Raw genomic sequence first — 20,856 nt, 5'->3', positions numbered from 1 at the left:
CAACCAGATGGGTCTTTCCAACAATCATTTCATGGTCATCAGCAGATTTAATTCCAGATTTTTTAATTGAATTTAAATTCCACCATTGGCTGTGGCAGGATTCAAACCCAGGTCCCCAGAACATTAGCTGAGGCTCTAGATTGATAGTCTAGTGATAATACCACTAGGCCATCGCCTCCCCGTTAAATCATAATGTCATTCAAACAGAATAATTTTATCTTTCATAAAATGAGTGGGTACCTATGCAGATATAACATTAATAATATAACAGTAGCTAGCCAATTATTGTTATTAGTTTTGCCTACATATGTTCATTGGTCACAAGGTAATAATAAACTTCTATTAACAGGAGCTTCACTATCTCTATTTCTGGTTGTTGCCATTTCCATTCTTATTAAAGGGTTCTGAAGGGACAGTGTTCGGGCTGTGCAACCTGTGTAATCACACAAGGCTCGGAATCAGTCAAGAGTACTGAGCAGATCAAATGAAAGTGCATTTACCCAATAGCTGTTATAATAACTGATTATAGCTGATCCCATTAGTTAACTATTTTTACATTACCAATAGGCTGGCACGGTGGCACAGTGGTTAGCACTGCTGCCTCACAGCACCAAGGACCCTGGTTCGATTCCTGGCTTGGGTCACTGTCTGTGCGGAGTTTGCACATTCTCTCTGTGTCCCCATGGGTTTCCCCTGGGTGCTCCGGTTTCCTCCCACAATCTGAAAGACGTGCTGGTTAGGTGCATCGACCCAAACAGGTGCCGGAGTGTGGCGACTAGGGGAATTTTACAGTAACTTCATTGCAGTGTTAATATAAGTCATTTTATAATATATAAATAAATAAACTTAAGTAAACATGTTTTTCCATGTACAGATTTGATAGATCAAACTGGTCGTATTTATTATAATTTGTTATAAAATGCAAAGAATCCAAACAGAGCCCTTGCACAGCGTTGTTATAAGATAAATATTGTTCCTGTCTTAGTGATGCTGCAACTTCAATTTGTTTTCTGTCTAAAAGTGCTGAGAATAAATAGCTATCTCCCATAATCGCTGCTTTGTACATACACAGATTAAAGTGTCTAATTGCCTCAATATACATTATTACGTGCTTAGAAAAATACACAGACTGGTAAAACAACTGGGCTGGGGGAAATATATGCTAATGTTTCACTACTATAAAGCCACATTTCATAGACTACACTGATTCTCTGAGGGAACCCAAAAATCTTCTATTGGCATGTAAATAATAAGCACGTAGTAAGAGGTGGAGTGGGTCCAATTAGAAATAAAGATGTGATGTATGCTTAGAGGTACAGGCTTAATAAGCATTTGTATCAGTGTTTACTAAAAGGGAGATGACAGAACACTGGTAGAAGCAGAGATGGTAGTTGCAACATGGGATGAAAATTAATAGGCAGATGTACTATACTTAGATAAATTGCCTGGTCTGCATAGCTTGCATTTCAGGCTGCTAAAGGAAGTAAGGTGGAGATAGTAGTTGTGTTGCCATAATTTTCCAAACTTCCCTAGATATAGGGGTAGTGCCACAGGTATAGAGAGAGGCATATGTGATACCCTTATTCAAGAGAGGGTGTATGGACATTCCTGGTACCTACAGACTTAACATCAGTGATAGACAAGGTTTTAGCAACAATAATTGGGTTGGGGGGTGGAGCAACACTTGGAGAGGTTTGAATTAACTAATTGTAGGCAGCAAGGATTTTTAAAAGGCAGATCATCCTTGACTAATCTTATTGAATATTTTCATGAAATAACAGAGGAAGTTGGTGAAGAGAATGCAATGGATATTGCTTATATGGGATTTTAAGAAAGCATTCGACAAAGGGCCTGGTGAAAGGCTAGTTAACAAAAATGAGGCTCATGCAATAAACGGTCAGTATCAGTGTGGATTAAGAAAAAACTGGTCTCAGGACAGAAATCGCCACGTTATGGTAAATGGTTGTTTTTCAGACTGCTGGTTGGAAGACACGGGGGGCATAGTCGCACAGTGGTTAGCACTGCTGCTTCACAGCACCAGGGACCCGGGTTCGATTCCCAGCTCGGGTCACTGTCTGTGAGGAGTTTGCACATTCTGCCTGCATGGGTTTCCTCCGGGTGCTCTAGTTTGCTCCCACATTCTGAAAATTGTGCTGGTTAGGTGCATTGACCCGGACTGTGGTGACGAGGGGAATTTCACAGTAGCTTCATTTGCAGGGAAAATAAGCCTTACTTATGACTAATAAATAAACGTTACTATTTTCCCAGCCCGCTGCGCTGTGGGCCAGGAAACGGCATGAGGTTGATTACAATATGCTAATAGTGATTAGCATCTCTCTAGCGAGCCTGGGACTCAATTGTCCGGGCGCACTAAAGTTCCTACCCCCACCGGGGGAGGTTCCCACCAGCAGGGATTAAAGCTGGTCCCCAGCAATATGGACCAGGTGTGATGGCCTCGCTAGTGGGGGCAGAGGCTATTGAGGCCCCCCCCAGCAGGTTAGGGATAGGGGGGGTGCCCTGTTGTCAGTGCCACCCTGGCAATGCTAGCCTGGCACCCTGGCAGTGCTAGCATTGCCAGGGTGGCACTGGGTGGCAATCAGGGGAGGGTCAGGGCCGGTGGTCAGAGGGATCAGGGAAGCCATCGGGAGGCTGGTGATCGGGAGGCCAGCGATGGGCAGCCAGTGCTGGGAGATTGGCGCATGCACAGTGGCCCACTCAGAGCGCTGATGCCAGCCTCTCAGACAGGATTAGGCCCCGCCCACCCCACTACCAGCGTGAATCCCCTGGCTCATTCTGTGAAGCACAGAGTGCCAGAAATTCAACTGACTAAGTTCGCCCAAAGATCGGACGGGAAAATCACTCGTTTTCCTGCGCATTGGGCATTGTTTTTTTGGGGAAAATCACCCTCTGGGCTGTTTTTGTAATCATTGAAGATGAAACCATTTGACTGCAACAGGACATAAATAGGTTAGCAGAATGGGAAGATAAGTGGCCGATAGAATTCCACACAGAGAAGTGTGAGTTGATGCATTTTGTCAGAAGAGACAATGAGAGGCAATATAGATCTAATGACACAATTCTAAAGCATGTGCAGGGATGTAGGTACAGAGGAACAAGTGCTCATATGCAGAGATGTTTGAAAATGGCTAGATATATTACGCGAGTAATTAGCAAAGCATATGGATCTTTGGTTTCATAAATACAGCCTTAAAAAGTTCTGGTTAGGCCACAATTAGATCTGAATTTTCACGCTGCCGGCAAGGCTCTCCATCTGGCGCTGGAGGCTAGAATTCAGAAGTCCTGCTCCTGAACCCAACCTCTGCCACATTAGCAGTGAGGGGGGAACCGGAGTGGGTTGAGGAACATCTGTGGTTCACAGAGGCAGTTGCACATGTTAAAGTGCAGCTGCCTTCAGTCTGGTCTGATTTTCACAGGGAGGGAATGAAAAATACAATTTATGCACATTAAGCCTGGTAGGAGAAAGTATATTCTTGCCAGTTTTTTTGGAGAGGTAGAGTACCCGTCCAGAGAGGTAAGTTATCCTTTTGGATATGGTCCTGGGGCATCTTTGGAGGAAGGTCAGTAGCCCTTTAGAAGAGCAAGTGCCCTTTGAGAGGGTTTGCTAGAATGTTTCCAGGGATGTGGGATTTTAGCTACAAGGTTAGATTGGAGAAGATGGGGTTGTTCTTCTTGGATTTAAGAGATTGGGGAAGATCTGGTTAGGGCTGCAAAGTGGTACAGTGGTTAGCACTGTGGCCTCACAGCGCTAGGGACCTGGGTTTGATTCTGGCCTCGGGTCACTGTCTGTGTGGAGTTTGTACATTCTCCCCGTGTCTGCATGGACTTCTTCTGGGTGCTCCAGTTTCCTCCCACAAAGATGTGCGGGTTAGGTGGATTGGCCATGCTAAATTTCCCCTTAGTGTCAGGGGGACAAGTAGGGTAAATACGGGAGTTGCAGGGATAGGGCTTGGGTGGGATTGTTGTCGGTGCAGACTCGATGGGCCGAATGGCCTCCTTCTGCACTGTAGGGATTCTATGAACTCTGTGATAGAGATGCATGAAATTATGACTGTTTAAACAACGTAGACAAAGCTGTTCCCATTAGCTGATTGTATAAGGACTAGAAGACACAGGTTTAAGGTTTTGGGCAAGATATAATGTGGGAAGTGGGGACTTGAGGAAGAAGTATTTTTAACAGTGAATGATAATAAACTGAACCCACTGTCTGTGAGGATGGTGGAAGCAGAGACGATTTCAAAAGGAAATTGAGGGACATAAGTGTGTAAAGCTATGGGGATTGAGCAGGGGAATGGGATTGCTCTACGGAGAGCCTGCATGAACAGCCTCCTTTGCGCCATAATGTTTCTACGACTCACGAACTCGGTGGCAGACATTGTTGTGGGATATCACTTATGGGGCCTGCATGGCTTTCTTCATTGACATCACTGAGGAAACCTACATGATCTGACTGGTAGGTGCTACCTACCCCCAGGGAATCTACAAAGTCTGCATAGTACTGCTTTGAAGCTGCAGTACACGAACAACATTTTTCTCCTAATTATGTTTGTCTTGTCTTTTTTGTTTTAAATCAAGGGAACGTTATCAACCACAAATGCAAGATTCCCCTTCTATCAGCTAATCTTGGAATTATGTATGATTACAGTACAAAGAAATGAAAACAGACCCATGTCAAAGTGGGTCTGAATAACTGCCATCACAGTAAGGCCTCATGTTACAGCAAAATATGGCATTTGCTACCAAATAAACTTGTTGGACTTTAACCTGGTGTTGTTAAAACTCTTACAGCAAAATAAATGCAGGGCACTGGTTGGTAGGGCAGTATGGTGGCACAGTGGTTAGCACTGCTGTCTCACAGCACCAGGGACCCAGGTTCAATCCCAGCCTAGGGTGACTGTTTGTGTGGAGTTTGCACATTCTGCGTGTGTTTCCTCCGGGTGCTCCGGTTTCCTCCCACACTGCAAAGATGTGCAGGTTACAGTGGCACAGTGGTTAACACTGCTGCCTCACAGTGCCAGAGATCCAGGTTTGATTCCCAGCTTGGGTCACTATCTGTGCAGAGTCTGCACGTTCTTTCCGTGTCTGCATGGGTTTCCTCCAGGTGCTCCGATTTCCTCCCACAGTTTGAAAGATGTGCTGGTTAGGTGGAGTGGCCATGTTAAATTCTCCCTCAGTGTACCTGAACAGATGCCGGAGTGTGGCAACTAGGGGATTTTCACAGTAACTTCGTTGCAGTGTTAATGTAAGCCTACTTGTGACACTAATAAATAAAGTTTAAAAAAATGTTAGGTTGATTGGCCATGATAAATTGCCCCTTAGTGTCAGGGAGATTAGCAGAGTAAATATGTGGAGTTACGGGGTAGGTCCTGGGTGGGATTGTTATCAGTGCAGGCTCAATGGGCCGAATGGTCTCCCTTTGCACTTTAGGGATTCTATGCTTCTTCATAGAAAAATCATAGAAACCCTACAGTACAGAAAGAGGCCATTCGGCCCATCGAGTCTGCACTGACCACAATCCCACCCAGGCCCTACCCCCATATTTACCCACTAATCCCTCTAACCTACACATCTCAGGACACTAAGGGCAATTTTTAGCATGGCCAATCAACCTAACCCGCACATCTTTGGACTGTGGGAGGAAACTGGAGCACCTGGAGGAAACCCACGCAGACACGAGGAGAATGTGCAAACTCCACACAGACAGTGACCCAAGCCGGGAATCGAACCCAGGTCCCTGGAGCTGTGAAGCAGCAGTGCTAACCACTGTGCTACCGTGCCACCCATTAATCTTGTTAATTCATACTCCCAAACAAGCAGCAAAAATCACCAAATCATATGTGGAGATTGATAACAAATATTGAATGTAGAAAATGGTCCCAAGAGCTCACTCACATTCTTTCAGGTAAAGTAAAAATGGATTAAGATGTAATTCTTAATCTGATTAACCTTAACCCTAATCCAATATAGCCTTAACTTTCAGCTTAACATTATAGAAAGGCATAATTTCTAATTCCATGCACTTACCCAGTGAGTTGCATCTGCAAGGTTGACAGTGTCCTCCTGGCCTGGGAAGGTAGTGATTTTCCTTACATTTCTCACAATGTAGTCCTTCAGTGTTACCGACACAGTTCAAACAGCGTGTACCACTTCCAGTCTGTTGGTATAGTCTAGGGTCCCACTCGCATTGGTAAGCCCTGCGATTACAGTTGCATTCTGTGGCGAGACAATAAATAACATGAATAATAGTGTCTGCTAATGACAAAGCCATCACTACTAACCGAAACCAGTGTATTTTTTATTCATATTGTTACTGTGATAACCCCCAGGAATTGCATGGGGAATTATTGTAGGACTTGTAGAATACGAGCTCCCTGGTGATTGGTAATTACTTACCAGGTAGAGCTCATATACCAAGCCTTCTATAAAGCAGGCCTCTGAGTGGGTCCATTATGATATCGTCCTAGTTGAGACCTGTTAATGTTCACCACAGGCTTGTGGTTTTGCTTTATTTTATTTTGTGCAATAAAGCACTGTTCCTTTGCAGCTGACTCCTGGAGTTATTATAGTTATAATGTGCTCACTCATCATGACAGTACTCATCAGCAGATGCAGCAATACATTAGCAACAGAGGTCAAAGTTCACCTGACTGATAAAAACAACTCTTTCTGCATGGGCTAAGATCAGTTATTTTCTTTGATGTTCACACTAATCATGGATAATAATTCTGTTCTGCTCATGTAACTGCACAAAGGAAAGGCTGTAATAGAATACTTTACCTTTGACCTGTAACCCCATTTTGCTGTCAAATGATTTGGTACAAAATATTACACTACCCGTGGAATTAAATATCACATTTAAGAAAGTTGAAATTGTAACAAATTACAGCACAAGATTCATAAAGTAATGAAATGAAAAGCATTATATCAGTAGGGAAGAGGGTAACCACAGTAACTCGTAAGGGCTATTTTCTAACATCTCTGAAAGCTATCTCACCCAAATGGAATGGCTTGGCACCATCTCAACCAGACTTTCACATACCACTACTCATTACCATGGAACTCACTGACAAGCTCTCAACTATTTATAAGAGCTGATTTATTATAATTTAAAATAGAAATACTGTATCAAACAGCACTTAATTTTAGAAACTACCATTTCTCTTTTATTAGAGCACATCTTACATACTCCTTTATCAAACATATTTTAATAAAACAGGCAAATAACGCAAGTTTTTAAAAAACCATTTCTATATAGTTTACCTAGTCACTGCAATCAAACAGTCATTCATTGTACAGTGTTTTAAGACAATCTGATCAGATGATAAGGTGAAATGTAAATGCAAATATTTCTTTCTTATATTTGTTTCTATTAGGGTTCCAATCAATCAAGTTCCTATTCTGAATACTAGCATTTATCTTATGATCTGTAGTTCAACTCATTTTCAATGGTTATCAAACACACATTTCCCACTTTAAAGCCAGCCACAAGTAGACAAGCTGTGCAGGGTCTTTAGTGCAGCTTTGGCTATTTTTGTTTATGAAATGGCTGACTTCCATTATGAAATCTAATGAGATGAGCAGACCCAACCTTTTATGTTAAGGGTTCTTAGCGCAAGTTATTAAAAATACAGTTTACATCAGCAATACTCTGGAAGATTGCAGAGTCCAGTGTACAAGAAAGTACACAAGATGGCACTGTTTCTCTTCCAGATCAGAAACCTTGCACTGTCTCCCTTCACAGTAAGAAGTCTCACAACACCAGGTTAAAGTCCAACAGGTTTATTTGGTAGCAAACACCATAAGCTTTCGGAGCGCTGCTCCTTTGTCAGATGGAGTGGAAATGTGCTCTCAAACAGTGCACAGAGACACAAAATCAAGTTATAGGATACTGATTAGAATGCGAATCCCTACAGCCAGTCAGGTCTTAAAGATACAGACAATGTGGGTGGAGGGTGCATTAAGCACAGGTTAAAGAGATGTATATTGTCTCCAGACAGGACAGCCTGCAAGTCCAGGAGGCAAGCTGTGGGGGTTACTGATAATGTGACATAAATCCAACATTATGTCACATTATCAGTAACCCCCACAGCTTGCCTCCTGGACTTGCAGGCTGTCCTGTCTGGAGACAATACACATCTCTTTAACCTGTGCTTAATGCTCCCTCCACCCACATTGTCTGTACCTTTAAGACCTGGCTGGTTGTAGGGATTCGCATTCTAATCAGTATTCTGTAACTTGATTTTGTGTCTCTGTGCACTGTTTGAGAGCACATTTCCACTCCATCTGACGAAGGAGCAACGCTCCGAAAGCTTATGGTATTTGCTACCAAATAAACCTGTTGGACTTTAACCTGGTGTTGTGAGACTTCTTACTGTGTTCACCCCAGTCCAACGCCGGCATCTCCACATCATCCCTTCACAGTGCCATGGAATCACATCCACATCTTTATAGATATGCAAGAGGATCAGCTGCTTCCTTTTTTCCAAGCTGTGTGACATCTTTCACATCATTTCAACATCATTCAGCAAAGAGCAGTACTTGTCATCATACTTGCTGTTTCATAAATGCATCAATGGTTTGCAGTAGGTTGCATACAGCAACTGATAAATATTCAAGGAGAAGTTGGTATTTGCCGTGACTGTAACTATGCAGCCCATGGAGTGGATTTACAGTGCTTGTCTTTCTTGAAAAGAAGATTTATCATGTCCCTTTTATTTGTCACTTCCCACTTTCTACTTGCCTCTCCTGAAGGCACTGCCTCATGCACGGATACAGATCTACTGGCAGCGCTCACCCTCGGGCACCTCACACAAGTACCAATCCTTCATGTGTGAACTCAGGCATGAATGCCAGCCATGTGTCCTGAAACATAGCCAAATCCCCACCTTGCCATTACCTATTGGTTTGGAGTATTTATTGTTCTTCAGAACCACTGTATATTTTATTATCAATATCAAGGCATAGAATGTATTTGATTCCATGACCTAAGTCTTCCTTAATCTTAAGGTCTTTCCCTTTAGTTTGAATGGTGTGCTATTTTAAATAGCAACATATTCCACATTCACATGGCAGTCCACCTAACTTTCATGTCTTCTTTAGATTTAGATCCTTACCAACATGGATCACTACATGTAGTGATCAGCAAGAGAAATGCGAATTGATTTCCCCCTCCCTAGCTCAAGGGCACTGGGGCCTATCGGACTACACCTAACACCCGTGCTTTGCCAGCTGAGCAGAGACTGTCAGCGATGAAACCTGATACCTTCCAGTCTGGCCAAATGCAATAAACTGATAGGGAGCCAGTATGTCTCAACAAGCATGTTTGCCAAATATCTGATGAAAATCAGACCTTGCCACTGCAGATTAAAAGCTTCAGCCCAGTACATGATGATCCCACAGCAATAAATGTTGTACAACGGTTTCAACCACTCCACAGAAGCATACGTGACAACAGTCCTATTACATGCTAAGTGACTCTGGCCATAACATCTGCAAGACTTGGCTGTAATTCAAATTGCACTTTGTGTCGGGAATTTGCCAATAATTACCAATGATTTGGCAACTTCCACTTAGACATATTATAAAACAGCTGCATGAGTTGCAGTACATAGTGCCATGAGGCTAAACTCTTCCCCTGCTTGTATCCTCACTGTATTTAAATCAAGGTGAACTACAACACAGAGCCTTTCCTTTCCATCCTGAATTCACTAATATTTAGTTCACAGAGAAAACATGGAGTTACACTTCAGCAACTATTTTACAATTTAAACTAGAATGAAGTAAGTAGTAGCTGTCCAATATTTTGACAATTACATTGAGTCATTTAATCCAACTAATGAACAGTTAACAATTTCTCATAACTGTGTAGGTGATTTGAATGATGCAACATCACAAACTTTGCTTGTGTGGTAGTGTGACGATTTTTTGGCACAGTATCATAGGATAAGAAGGCAGCGGATACATTAGTTTCTGAAGGATAAATCACTTGTCCTATTAATAAAAAAAGTCATAAGAAAATAATTTTCAATCCTTTTCCCCACTGCTGGTTGCACTGTTTGCAAGTTAAGGGTTGCAGGGTTGTAGATGTGTTAATGAAGTGTTAATCACAGTTGTGCTTGGTTATCTGAAAGTGACAGTGGTTTTGTTTTGAGTCTTATTTGAGCTCTAACGTTATAACATTACTCAGGCGCCTTATTCTTTAATATTGTCAGTGTAATACAGTATTGTTAAGTCATACTTTGAAACACAGTGACTAAATGTCCTCATGTCTTTAGCTGGAATCTGGCTTTGGTATCTCAACTGACTTGGAAGTAATGCGCTTTGTAGTTTGTGATCCAAGCTTTTATTGAAGTTCAACCATGCAATGTTTATTGATCACCTCAATGAGGCATGAGACAAGTACCCTATAGCGCACTGTACAAATTCATGATAAAGCAGTTCATTAAGTACACACACATACAGTCACAGATAACACTCATCACTCTTAGAACTCTCATTAGCAATGCTCTTTACTTTTCATATCCATAGATTCTCACTGCCTAAATGTTGGATAAACTGCCTGCCTTATGTAACTAATGTCTCACCTGGGATTAGCAGGATAATGACTAAAGAATGATATTGCTAACATTTTTCTTTCTGCAATAATTGATCAACTACCACATTTAGATGCATTTTAGCAGTCCTCAGTATAATAGATTTACTTATTTATTTACCATGTCTGTAGCATGTTACTTCTCAATTGGCACAATTTTTTTGGATTGGCCTCAGGTTTAACCCAAGAGTCCTGACCAAAATTAATCCTGATTTTTGAATTCCTCTACATTTATTTTGTTCTGCAAATAACCAATAATTCCAGCTACAAGGCAGCAATTACCCTTCCCGCACCCCACACCCCTGCACCGCCTCAAAATCATGACCATTCCTGGTTACTTTCTTCAATTTCATCACAAAGTGACATGGTAAAGGCTCCTGAGTCCTTCTCAAACACTGATGCCATACCATCTTCCTGTTATACAATCAGGCCTCAGCTTTTCTTCCTGTCAAAACAAATAATAATCACCTCTGTGCAAATGCTCCTGAGGTTTAAAAAATGTGACTAAAATAAATTCCAAAATACGTCATTTGCTCATTGGCTGAAAAGTGCTTCGGTACAACCGTGAATGGCCCTTTATAAATGTAAGTCTTTCTTAACCTTTCATTTCTTTAAGGGAATATTTTCTGACAACTGTCCTTACTGGCTTTGCACTTTCAGAACCGTGAAGTAGTGTAATCTTGCCCCTACTGCAATGGTGTATTGGAAAGGATCTTACATAACTCTGTAAGGTTCCCTCTGAAAAATCATCATTATCTGAACATACCGCCCATTGCCACGATGGTGTTCACAGAATGAATCCCAGTCTCTGGTTGTCTTTGACCAGACCAAGGAAGATCTGAGAAACACCATTAGGCATGCAAGTATCTCCCTTTATAATAGTTAGTAACATGGGTCATTTCAACTGAATACTTTGTCCTTTTAATAAAACATTTCACAACTATATAAATAGACAAAAATAGAAATTGAGATAAAGTTGATATTAGGTTGGGTAATCAAAAGTTTGATCAAGGAGATTGTGGTGATTGTCCCTTTAAAGATCAATCTGCAGAGGAAGGAGCAGGGTAGAGGGGTCATCCTGAAGCGTGGGTTTCTGTACTCAGAGTCATCTTGGGAGCTGAATACAGTCACGAGGCTGCAAGCCTCTGTATAGTTTTAACCTGTAAATAAACAAATTGTGTTTTCCGTAAACTAGTGAAAGAGCATCTTTACAGAGGCGAAAGGCGACATGGTGGCACAGTGGTTAACACTGATGCCTCACAGCACCAAGGACCCAGGTTCAAATCCAGACTCAGGTGACTGTCTATGTGGAGTTTGCACATTCTCCTTGAATCTGCGTGGGTTTCCTCCGAGTGCTCCGCATTCCTCCCACACTCCAAAGATATGCAGGTTAGGTGGATTGGCCATGCTTAATTGCCTCTTAGTGTCAGGGAGATCAGCAGGGTAAATACATGGGGTTACGGGGATAGGACCTGGATGGTATTGTTGTCGGTCAGGCTCGATGGGCCCAATGGCCTCTTTCTGCACTGTAGGGTGTAGGGATTCTATGATTCTGTGCTTCTAGGTGAGTTTTGACAATGGAATGGCCTTAAAGAAGGAAAGGAAGGTTCAATAACTGGTTCAGTAAAAGTCTTACTCCAAGGCAAGCCGCTGAGTGATTGAATATTGAAGAATTTTAGCTCTCTAGCCCCATTCTGTAATTGTCTAACAAATTTGATTATTTTTCTCCTACCACCACACTCACCTGCCACTTTGCACACCTGCCACCCTCCCTACCTTGTACCCTACCATCTTATCCACCTGCCATCCTACACCCTAAGCACCTGCCATTCTATCATCTCACCCACAGGCCACACACCCACCTTCCCCATACCCATCTGCCACCTTACCAGCCACCCTACTATCTCACCTACTTGCCACCCTTCCTGTCTGCCATTCTACCCACTTACCTCATCCCTCCTACCCATTTCCATCACCCACCTATCAACCCTCACCCTACCCATCCGCTCACCAAGATTCACCCATCAACCATTCACTAACAATCCCACAGAACATTTCAACTTACCCGATGACAGCGAGTGCCATAAAAAGGGAGTATGTGCTGTGCTGATTCTTTTGACTGCCCTCTGTGCAGATTCTAGTACTGACGAAGGTTTTCCACATCATGGATCAGAAGTCAGGACCTTTTCAACAAAGCCAGACAAGTGGCTGGTTTTCTATCTGATCAGCATCAGACACAGCGGCTGAGATTCTCCCATCCTGCTGCGCTAAATTTGTAGCGCATTGGGCCAGGTGATTCTCACGTCAGCCCATTCACGGGGTTCCCGCAAGCGTTCGCACCCCGCTTACGTCTCCCAGCTCCGAATGTCCAGCGGCGTCTGCTCCGCGCCAGAAATCAGTAGGGAGGCGCAAAGACCATTTACATGCTCATTGTAATACAATTTAAATACGATTAACAGGCCCAGGACAGAAGTGTCCGGGCCTGCTAGTGTCTCCCACCCCTCCAGAATATTTCACAGTAGCGCCCCATTTTCGGGGAGCTAGCGGCCCGACTCCGCTGGAGTGAAGGGGTGGCAATCAAGGCCCTCAAGAGGGTCGGGTGGCAGGGGGTGTACCCCCCCCCAGGCATTGGCACACACTGGCAGTGCCAGCCTTTGCCTCCTGCACTACCCAAGGAGCAAAGTGCCAATGCCTGGGGGCACCTTGGCACTGCCCATCGGGCATGGGGCAGTGCCAAGGAGACGGAGCATATGGGGATGGGATTGGTGGGGGTGGGGATCCCACAGCCACTCTGCAGTCAGAATTGGTGGGGGAAGCAGGAAGGTCAGCAATTGGGGCGGACTGGGGGGAGGTCAGGCGGGAGGACGGTCAGCCTGCGGGGAGGGAAAAAATCGGTGGGGGGGCTGGAGATCATGGCAGCCTGGGGGGAGGGGGGTGGGGGTGTCTACGCTGGTCTAGGAATGATCAGGAGGCCAGCGATCATGCCCAAGGGGGGGAAGGGTGGGGGGTGTGGGGGTGGAGGGCCAGTATTGCAGGGATCGTGGGGCTCGCCAGTGATCGAGCTGGCCAGCAATCGAGAGGCCATCACTGTGGGGCCACTGCGCAAGCGCTAATCTCAGCACTGACAGATCGGCGCATGCGCATTTGCCCGCTCAACGTTATGTTGCCGCCCTCTCCAGCGGGAATAGTTTTTAATGATATTCTAGTTTTCAATGATATTCATGCTGGTGACCTCTGCAGTGCACAGACTGTGGGAGATTCTTTTCTGAATTCCCACTGAAAATAACAACATGAATTACCCCAGTTTTCACGCAAATTCAACACTTAGAATTTTTTTGAGAGAATTCCACTCAGTGTCTGCAAATTTGTAATATCTCCAAAATCTATTTTGCAGGGTAACACTGCTCAACAACAGGCAGAATTGTTAGAGAATTATCTCTTTTTTTGGGAGATGACAGATGCCCAATCGATAAGGACAGTAAAATCCCATTTCTATGGGAAATTGGTGCAAGGAGAAAACAGCAAACGTCCTCTTAACAATTAACATCGTGAGGGTTTTGAGATCCAACTGGATAGGCAATGGATTCTCGGTTTATCATCTAATCTTCATCAAAATGTTTTCTGGCGTCCAAAATAGTTTACAACCTCAAATTAATGTCAATGAGGCCTGAACTCCTAACTATCCGTCCCAGAGGCGCAATTGCTGTCAGAGTAACTGCTACATGTCATATACCTTCAAGAGTCATTCAAATGTTTGCCAATCCATTGTTGTGTAAATCCTGTCTTAAAAGATACAAATGGACCAAGTAAGTAAGCTAACAAGATTTCAGTATTGGTCACAGAGACAGGAATATGTTAGTAATGTCATTTTATTGTATTTTTACAGTTGCTATCATCTAGCTGTGCAGGAAGGGATTGTCTGAAAGCCTGACACCTGGTTCTTACAAATGAATGAAAAGCTGGAATCAGATTCAACACTCGCACTCAGTACTCAGAAAGGCAAGTTACAGCTAGGCTTTGTGATCTCACACAAAGGCCCCCTCTTCTCTTTATTCAGGAGGCCTCAAGGCTTGTTCCTGCATGTGAGGGCTTCTGCCGTGATTGTTGGATCATTCCCCTAGCCAGTTTCAAAGGCTACTCAGAGGGACAATGCAAAGCACCCAATCATCACAGTCATGGCTCATTAACTGTTCATCCCAGACATAGTCACTGTAAACCACAGAGTAAGCACATTGTCTGTCTGTATATGTTTGACTCTGATTGTGCTGATAGGCTAAAAATAGGCGTCATTATAAATATGTTTATGCTTGAAGATAAGCTTAAAGATTGCAAAATGCTGTGCATATATTTCACAGTATATCACAGGGGATCACAGGCTTTGTGAATTAATGTTTCTATTTAAGATCAGAACAGTCATCCAAAAAAATGTGTTATTTTCATCCGGTCACAAGTGTTTCTAGAGGAGATTGCACCAAGCATGGTGGCACAGTGGTTAGCACTGCTGCCTCACAGCGCCAGGGTCCTGGGTTTGATTCCAGCCTTGGGTGACTGTGTGGAGTTTGCACATTCTCCCTGTGTCTGCGTGGGTTTCTTCCGGGTGCTCCGGTTTCCTCCCAAGTCCAAAGATGTGCAGGTTAGGTGGATTAGCCATGCTAAATTGTCCTTTAGCGTCCAAAGATAGGGAGGTTAGTGGAATAAATATGTGGAGTTACAGGGATAGGGCAGGGGAGGGGGGGTCTGCCTGGATAAGATGTTCTGTCAGAGAGCCCGTGCAACCTCGATGGGCTGAATGGCCTCTGTCTGCACTGTAGGGACTCTATGATTCTATGCTGTATGTGAAAAAAAGTAAAAAAGATATTTTTCCTAAGTTTTATTCCCCTTTGAAAATGGCATAACAAGATAAATTATAAAAATACTTGCTGATAAAAACAGACATTAAATCATTCAACATACGTTGTAGCAAAATCAGTTTAAAAAAAGGTGCCAAACACTGAGACCTGTCCTGAATGGTTCAGTACAATACCGTGTGATGCATTTACCCACCAATCCAGCAAAGCAACACATGGTGAAGCCATTTTCTGTCCTTGTCTCATTTTTCTCAATGAAAAAAGTAAGAAATCAGAACAGGTGTAGACCATGTGACCTCTCTTGCCTGCTCCTCCATACAATATGGTCATGGTTGATCTTGTATGCCTTAACTCCACATTATTGCCTACTCTCCACATCCCTTGATTCCCTGAGAGGTCAAAAATCTATCTCAGTCTTGAATATACTCAGTGATGGAACATTCCACAACCTTCGGGAGTGCCAATTTCCAAAGATTCACAACTCTCTGAATGAAGACATTTCTTCATATCTCAGTCCTAAATGATCATCCGCATATCCTGATACTGTGTTTCTATGTTCTAGGTTTCCTAGCCAAGGGAAACACCCCCTCAGTGTTTGCCCTGTCAAGCCTGTTCAGAATCTTGTATGTTTTAATTAGATAACCTCTCATTCATTTTAACCCCAGGGAGTATCAGCTTAATATATTCAGTCCAGTTGCAAGACAACCCTCTCATCTCAGGGACCAATTTAGTGAACCTTCACTGTACCTCTCAATGCAAATATATCCTTCCTTAAATGTGGAAACCAAAATAGCACAAGGTACTCCAGGTGTGATCCCACCAAAGCCCTGCACAATGGGTAGCAAGGTTTCCTTATTCTTGTATTCCAATCCTCAGTAGTATGTATTTTATACAGCATCCGCAAATATTAAGCGGATTTTTGGAACAGGGCGGTGGGAGAGGGGCTTGCTCCTTCCACTCCACGCATCGGCCTGGTCTTGCAGTGCCTCCAGGAACAGTGCAGCCCATCCCTCTTGGGGGAACAAGAATGTCAAAAGCAGAACATGTGGCAGCACCTGCCTGGTGGCCAGCTGGTGTCAGGGTGACTAGGGTGGGGCACACACAGCATGCCCCCTGTTGACTTTCACTGGAACTGCAGCACTTAGTCAGGGCGACTGTTTTGACATGGCCAGCCAGACGCAAGTGAAAGGTGGTGTCTAAGGGAGTGAGGGGGGCCGAGTGGAAGTTTACAGGCTATCGCTTCTCGGCCTTTTGGCTAAGATCAGGTGTAGTATGGATTGGATGCTGCACTTGGTTGAGGTCATTAGGTTACACTGAAGCTTCATATGTTTCATATGAAGCAATTTTTAAAAGCGGCATCTTGGCCTTTTGGCTAAGATGCAAATGAGCTCAAGTCTTGGAGGAGGAATTGCTTTGCTCCTCCAATCAGCTTGGCTCATGTAGATCAGGCCCAGGACAGGGTAAATGGTCGCTTGCCCTGTCTTACCAGCCTGGATCGGAAATGTCTCAACTTGCTGAGACTCTGAGTTGGATTTGATTTGATTGAATTGGAAAAGTACAAAAAAAAATCTGTTCTATCAGTTTAATATCTGATACGTCCCCTATCTGGGGGCCAAATATTAAGCAGATTTTTGGAACAGGGCGGTGGGAGAGGGGCTTGCTCCTTCCACTCCACACATCGGCCATTGAAGGAAATTGGAAGGAAGAAACTATGAAGACATTTGAAAAATGTAATGGTTATAAGATAAATATGGGATTCTAAACTGTCTTCAATATAGCACTGAATGTTTAATTCAAGTCTGTTTCCTCTAAGCATTTTGCTGCGCTGGACATATTATTCACAAAACACAATCCAGGTGCTTCAACACTGATTCAGCTTTCAAATTCTAGACTGGGTGGAATAGTGGTTTGTGACCAATGTTGGGGTAAGTGAAGCGAAATGTTGCTTACGCAGTTCCAAATCAGCAAATACGTTTTCTGAAACATGTCTGGAACTGCAGCCCAGATACATAACGTCTATGCCATTAACACTATCATCACACGAAAAAAGGAAAGAGAAAATAAGAACTGGGAGAGTGTACCACAAAAAGAATTGTGGTATAAATGAGCTTACTGCTGTGTGGATTGCTAAATAATACCCCATACCTATTGAAAACCACATTTATATTCAGCACATCAAAATGGGCAATGGTGTTTACCAAAGAAAGCAAGTATGTACCACACCATCACTCCCTGTCTAATTACTGGGTCTCCACTTCTGAATGGTTGAAGTCATATCATTCAGCACTGATCAGGAATTGAACTTGGGACCTTCTTGGTCCAAAGTGGGCAGATGAATTACTCAGATCAACCATTACAAGAGCCCCTTCTTAAATGAGCATTCACTTACAAGAAAATCCTAAAAGAACTTATAGTGCAGATTGTGGATGTGGGAAAAACTGTTTTATAACCATAAATTATTGAGATCAGCTTAAACAACTAACACTATAGAGGGCCGCTTTCTCCCACAAAGAAATTACCCTGTATGCAACAGTCATTGGGTGTGGCTTTGATTCAGAAACCAAGGCATCATTATTCTTATGCCTAAATTTGCAATTGTTCAGAGTGCAATACAATGGGGCTCAACTAGTTACACTCCCATTAACCTTAATTATTTGCTGGGAATTTTTGTGCAAGTCATCATCTTTGCAGGGGACACATCTTTGTATTGGGAGACCAATAGTTGTTGGCGATGAAAGAATTTATTTTAAAAATTAACTTTAGTGTGGATTTTAACTCCCAAGTGGAAAGCAGAAGTTGGGATGGAGGGCTTAGCAGCATAACCCGCAGACCTGAAGTCTCCACGGGCAACTTGGCCAGTTTCACCATCCCACAAACTAGTTGCCCGCTCAAAATGGATGTGGGGGAAACAGGTAAAGATCAAGAAGCCCTGAGGCCAGCCAACAATATTCAGGTAAAATGGAAGGTGGGAATGAGCAGTCCCACAAGTGAGAAAAGGGACTAGAGTTACGGTGGTCATTCCAGCCTGTCGGCTATTAATATTACCTCAGTGTCCTAACTGGGTCATTGGTCTCTGATTAAGTATATGTTCATAAGGTGTTCATCTGTGTCAGGCAGGGACCTCAACTATTGACATAAAGGTGGAAGCCTTCCATCTGGGGCTAAGTTCTGTGTCAAGGGTGGGGTGGAGGGTGGAGGCCAATGAGAAACCAGACCATATCTTCCTTCCCTGGCATAATTAATTATTCAGGGATTTCATGCCATCTCCCACAGCAGAGCAGGCTTGATTGTACACGTCCCGTTGTCATATCCGGATGTCATATTGAGAAGGCACCCGATATCACTGACCCACCACTGAAGAATGAAAATGGACCTCTTGAAGAGATCAAATAGACCGACACAAAGATGCTGAAAGTGGAAGATCCACCAGTTAGATGCTCTCCTCACCCACTGCTGTGGTATTGCAGGGTTGGCTGGCGTGATTCCACGATGCATAAATTTGCATCTATCATCTGGGTGAATCCCACCTGACAGGTGCTGTCAGCACCTATGGGAAACACTCCAATTTTCCCATTGGCATGGGCTCTTAGTGCTGATTTGGATGAATCGTGCCCCACACGTTGGCATCAGGTGAGAAAAACAGATACTCGATTTTAACTCTCCTTCAGCCCATTTTATTTCAAATGAAGCGAATAAAAATTTCCCCTTTCGTTGAAAGCAAAAGTTCATTTGCGCACTTTTGATTATTCACTATTTTCTGTCATGCACTTGCTCTTTCTAATATTGTGGTTTCCATTATACATTTAACTTTTTCCTCCTAATCTTACATTTTCTCATACTTCTGTCAGCCATAGATGAACATGTTGTCTCTTGGCCTGTTAGACTCCCTTGATTGTTTATTTAAAAATAAAGTTTTGCGATGCACCAAACTTTTCCAGTGTGGACAAACTGCTGATTCGTTGTTACCCTTCTGTCAAGTCTATTTTTCGGCAAGAAGTTTTTCTACCTAAAAATGATCCAATTTAGGCCAATTGAAAATAACAACAGCAAATTCAAGTCCACCGCGAATTTCACATAAAAAGACAATTGTTATGAACAACTACAAATCTCAGAACCCTGTGAAAAGGTTCAAATTGATATCCTGATACTATCCTTGGTTTACCTAAAGGACAAGAATTCTCTTTTCTTTTACTTATTCATTTACAGAATATGGGTATCTCTGACAAGGCCAGTGTTTATTATCCATCCCTATTTTCTGTTAACCACCTTCTTGAAGTGCTGTTTCACAGTAAGGTCCTGTACAAGTTAACTTACATATCACCTCTTGTTTAAAACTTTGATGTCGAAGTAGTTCTGGAGCCTATGTTATTAAAAATTCTGTTGTTCAAATTGCTTTCAATTCAAATCTCAGTAATTTTCTAAATTTCATAGAAAAAATCCAGCAGGAAATGTCGACTGAAGTAGTTAGGAGCAATGTAGAACTGATAAACAGTGTTGAATCCAAGTCCCAGATTCACATCTCACTGCAACTGCTGTTCATACACATTAGAATTTTCTTAATCATCCACTACCAAAATTTAAACAACACCCACACAATGTCATGTGAATTGGAGAAAGGGAAGAATAAAATGTTATTGCCACTTTTTCTGTTGCCCCCTTCAGCATTCATGGACTTCCAGCTGGGATATGGGCAAATGGGCACCATAGCTTTGACATGGAGTATTGCTAAGCTACTGATCATGGACTTTTGTTTATTAATTTACAAATTTGGGCATCACTGGCTAGGCCAGCATTTATTGCCCATCCCTGGTTGCCCTTCAGAAGGTGGTGCTGAGCTGCCTTCTTGAACCACTGCAGTCCCTGAGGTGTAGGTACACCCAGCACATGAACACTTCCAGCAAGGGGGTAAAGATTAGTGATCAGGCAGTGATCAGTTAATCAGTAAGGAAGAATGGAATGAAATTGGAATGTTATATTTTAATGATTAGTTCTCAGAATCACTTTCTCTGACTCCCTTCCATCTCTTTATGCAGATGTATGGTTTACGTTGAGTACCCTACCTCACTGGCCCAGAAAATGAGCATCAGGAGATTATTTATGAGAGGTCATGGCATCAAGTCTGCATTTGTTCCTCTCTACACCTCATACCATGGTAGATAGGAAACAGGGACAGGAATCTTGACTTATTAGCTCAGGGCACTAAGACCAATTACAGCAGTCCCACAAAAGTTTGCCAACTGGAACCAGCAATATGTCCATTTTAACAAAAAGTCAGGTAGGAGTTTGTTCTGCAGCTTGGACTAAAGCCAGATTGACAAGATTCATGCCTAGTAAGATTACATCATTGATCGTATCTGTGGCCCTCCCCACAATACCGACAATGTAACCAAGGCACATTGT

The 20,856-nt window shown here is 43.1% G+C and overlaps 1 protein-coding gene, 1 non-coding gene and 2 pseudogenes across 3 annotated transcripts in view; 3 read left to right on the top strand and 1 right to left on the bottom strand.

The window, feature by feature from the left end:
• Positions 1-20,856, bottom strand: part of LOC144497294 (laminin subunit gamma-1-like) — a 64,779-nt gene that overhangs the window by 40,507 nt on the left and 3,416 nt on the right. For both annotated transcript variants that reach the window (XM_078218328.1, XM_078218327.1), the window contains exon 2: positions 6,043-6,231. In XM_078218328.1, the coding sequence (XP_078074454.1) occupies positions 6,043-6,231 (189 nt within the window). The remainder of the gene's footprint in view (positions 1-6,042; positions 6,232-20,856) is intronic.
• On the top strand, positions 16,309-16,464 carry LOC144498025 (U2 spliceosomal RNA; annotated as a pseudogene).
• On the top strand, positions 16,692-16,894 carry LOC144498070 (U2 spliceosomal RNA; annotated as a pseudogene).
• LOC144498009 (U2 spliceosomal RNA) lies at positions 16,989-17,170 on the top strand. The gene has a single exon (XR_013498600.1). It is a non-coding gene; the product is annotated as a U2 spliceosomal RNA (small nuclear RNA).

The sequence above is a fragment of the Mustelus asterias genome, chromosome 8 (genome assembly GCF_964213995.1).
Source record: "Mustelus asterias chromosome 8, sMusAst1.hap1.1, whole genome shotgun sequence".
In the NCBI taxonomy this organism is placed as follows: domain Eukaryota; kingdom Metazoa; phylum Chordata; class Chondrichthyes; order Carcharhiniformes; family Triakidae; genus Mustelus; species Mustelus asterias.
This window is presented reverse-complemented; position numbering and strand designations above follow the sequence as displayed.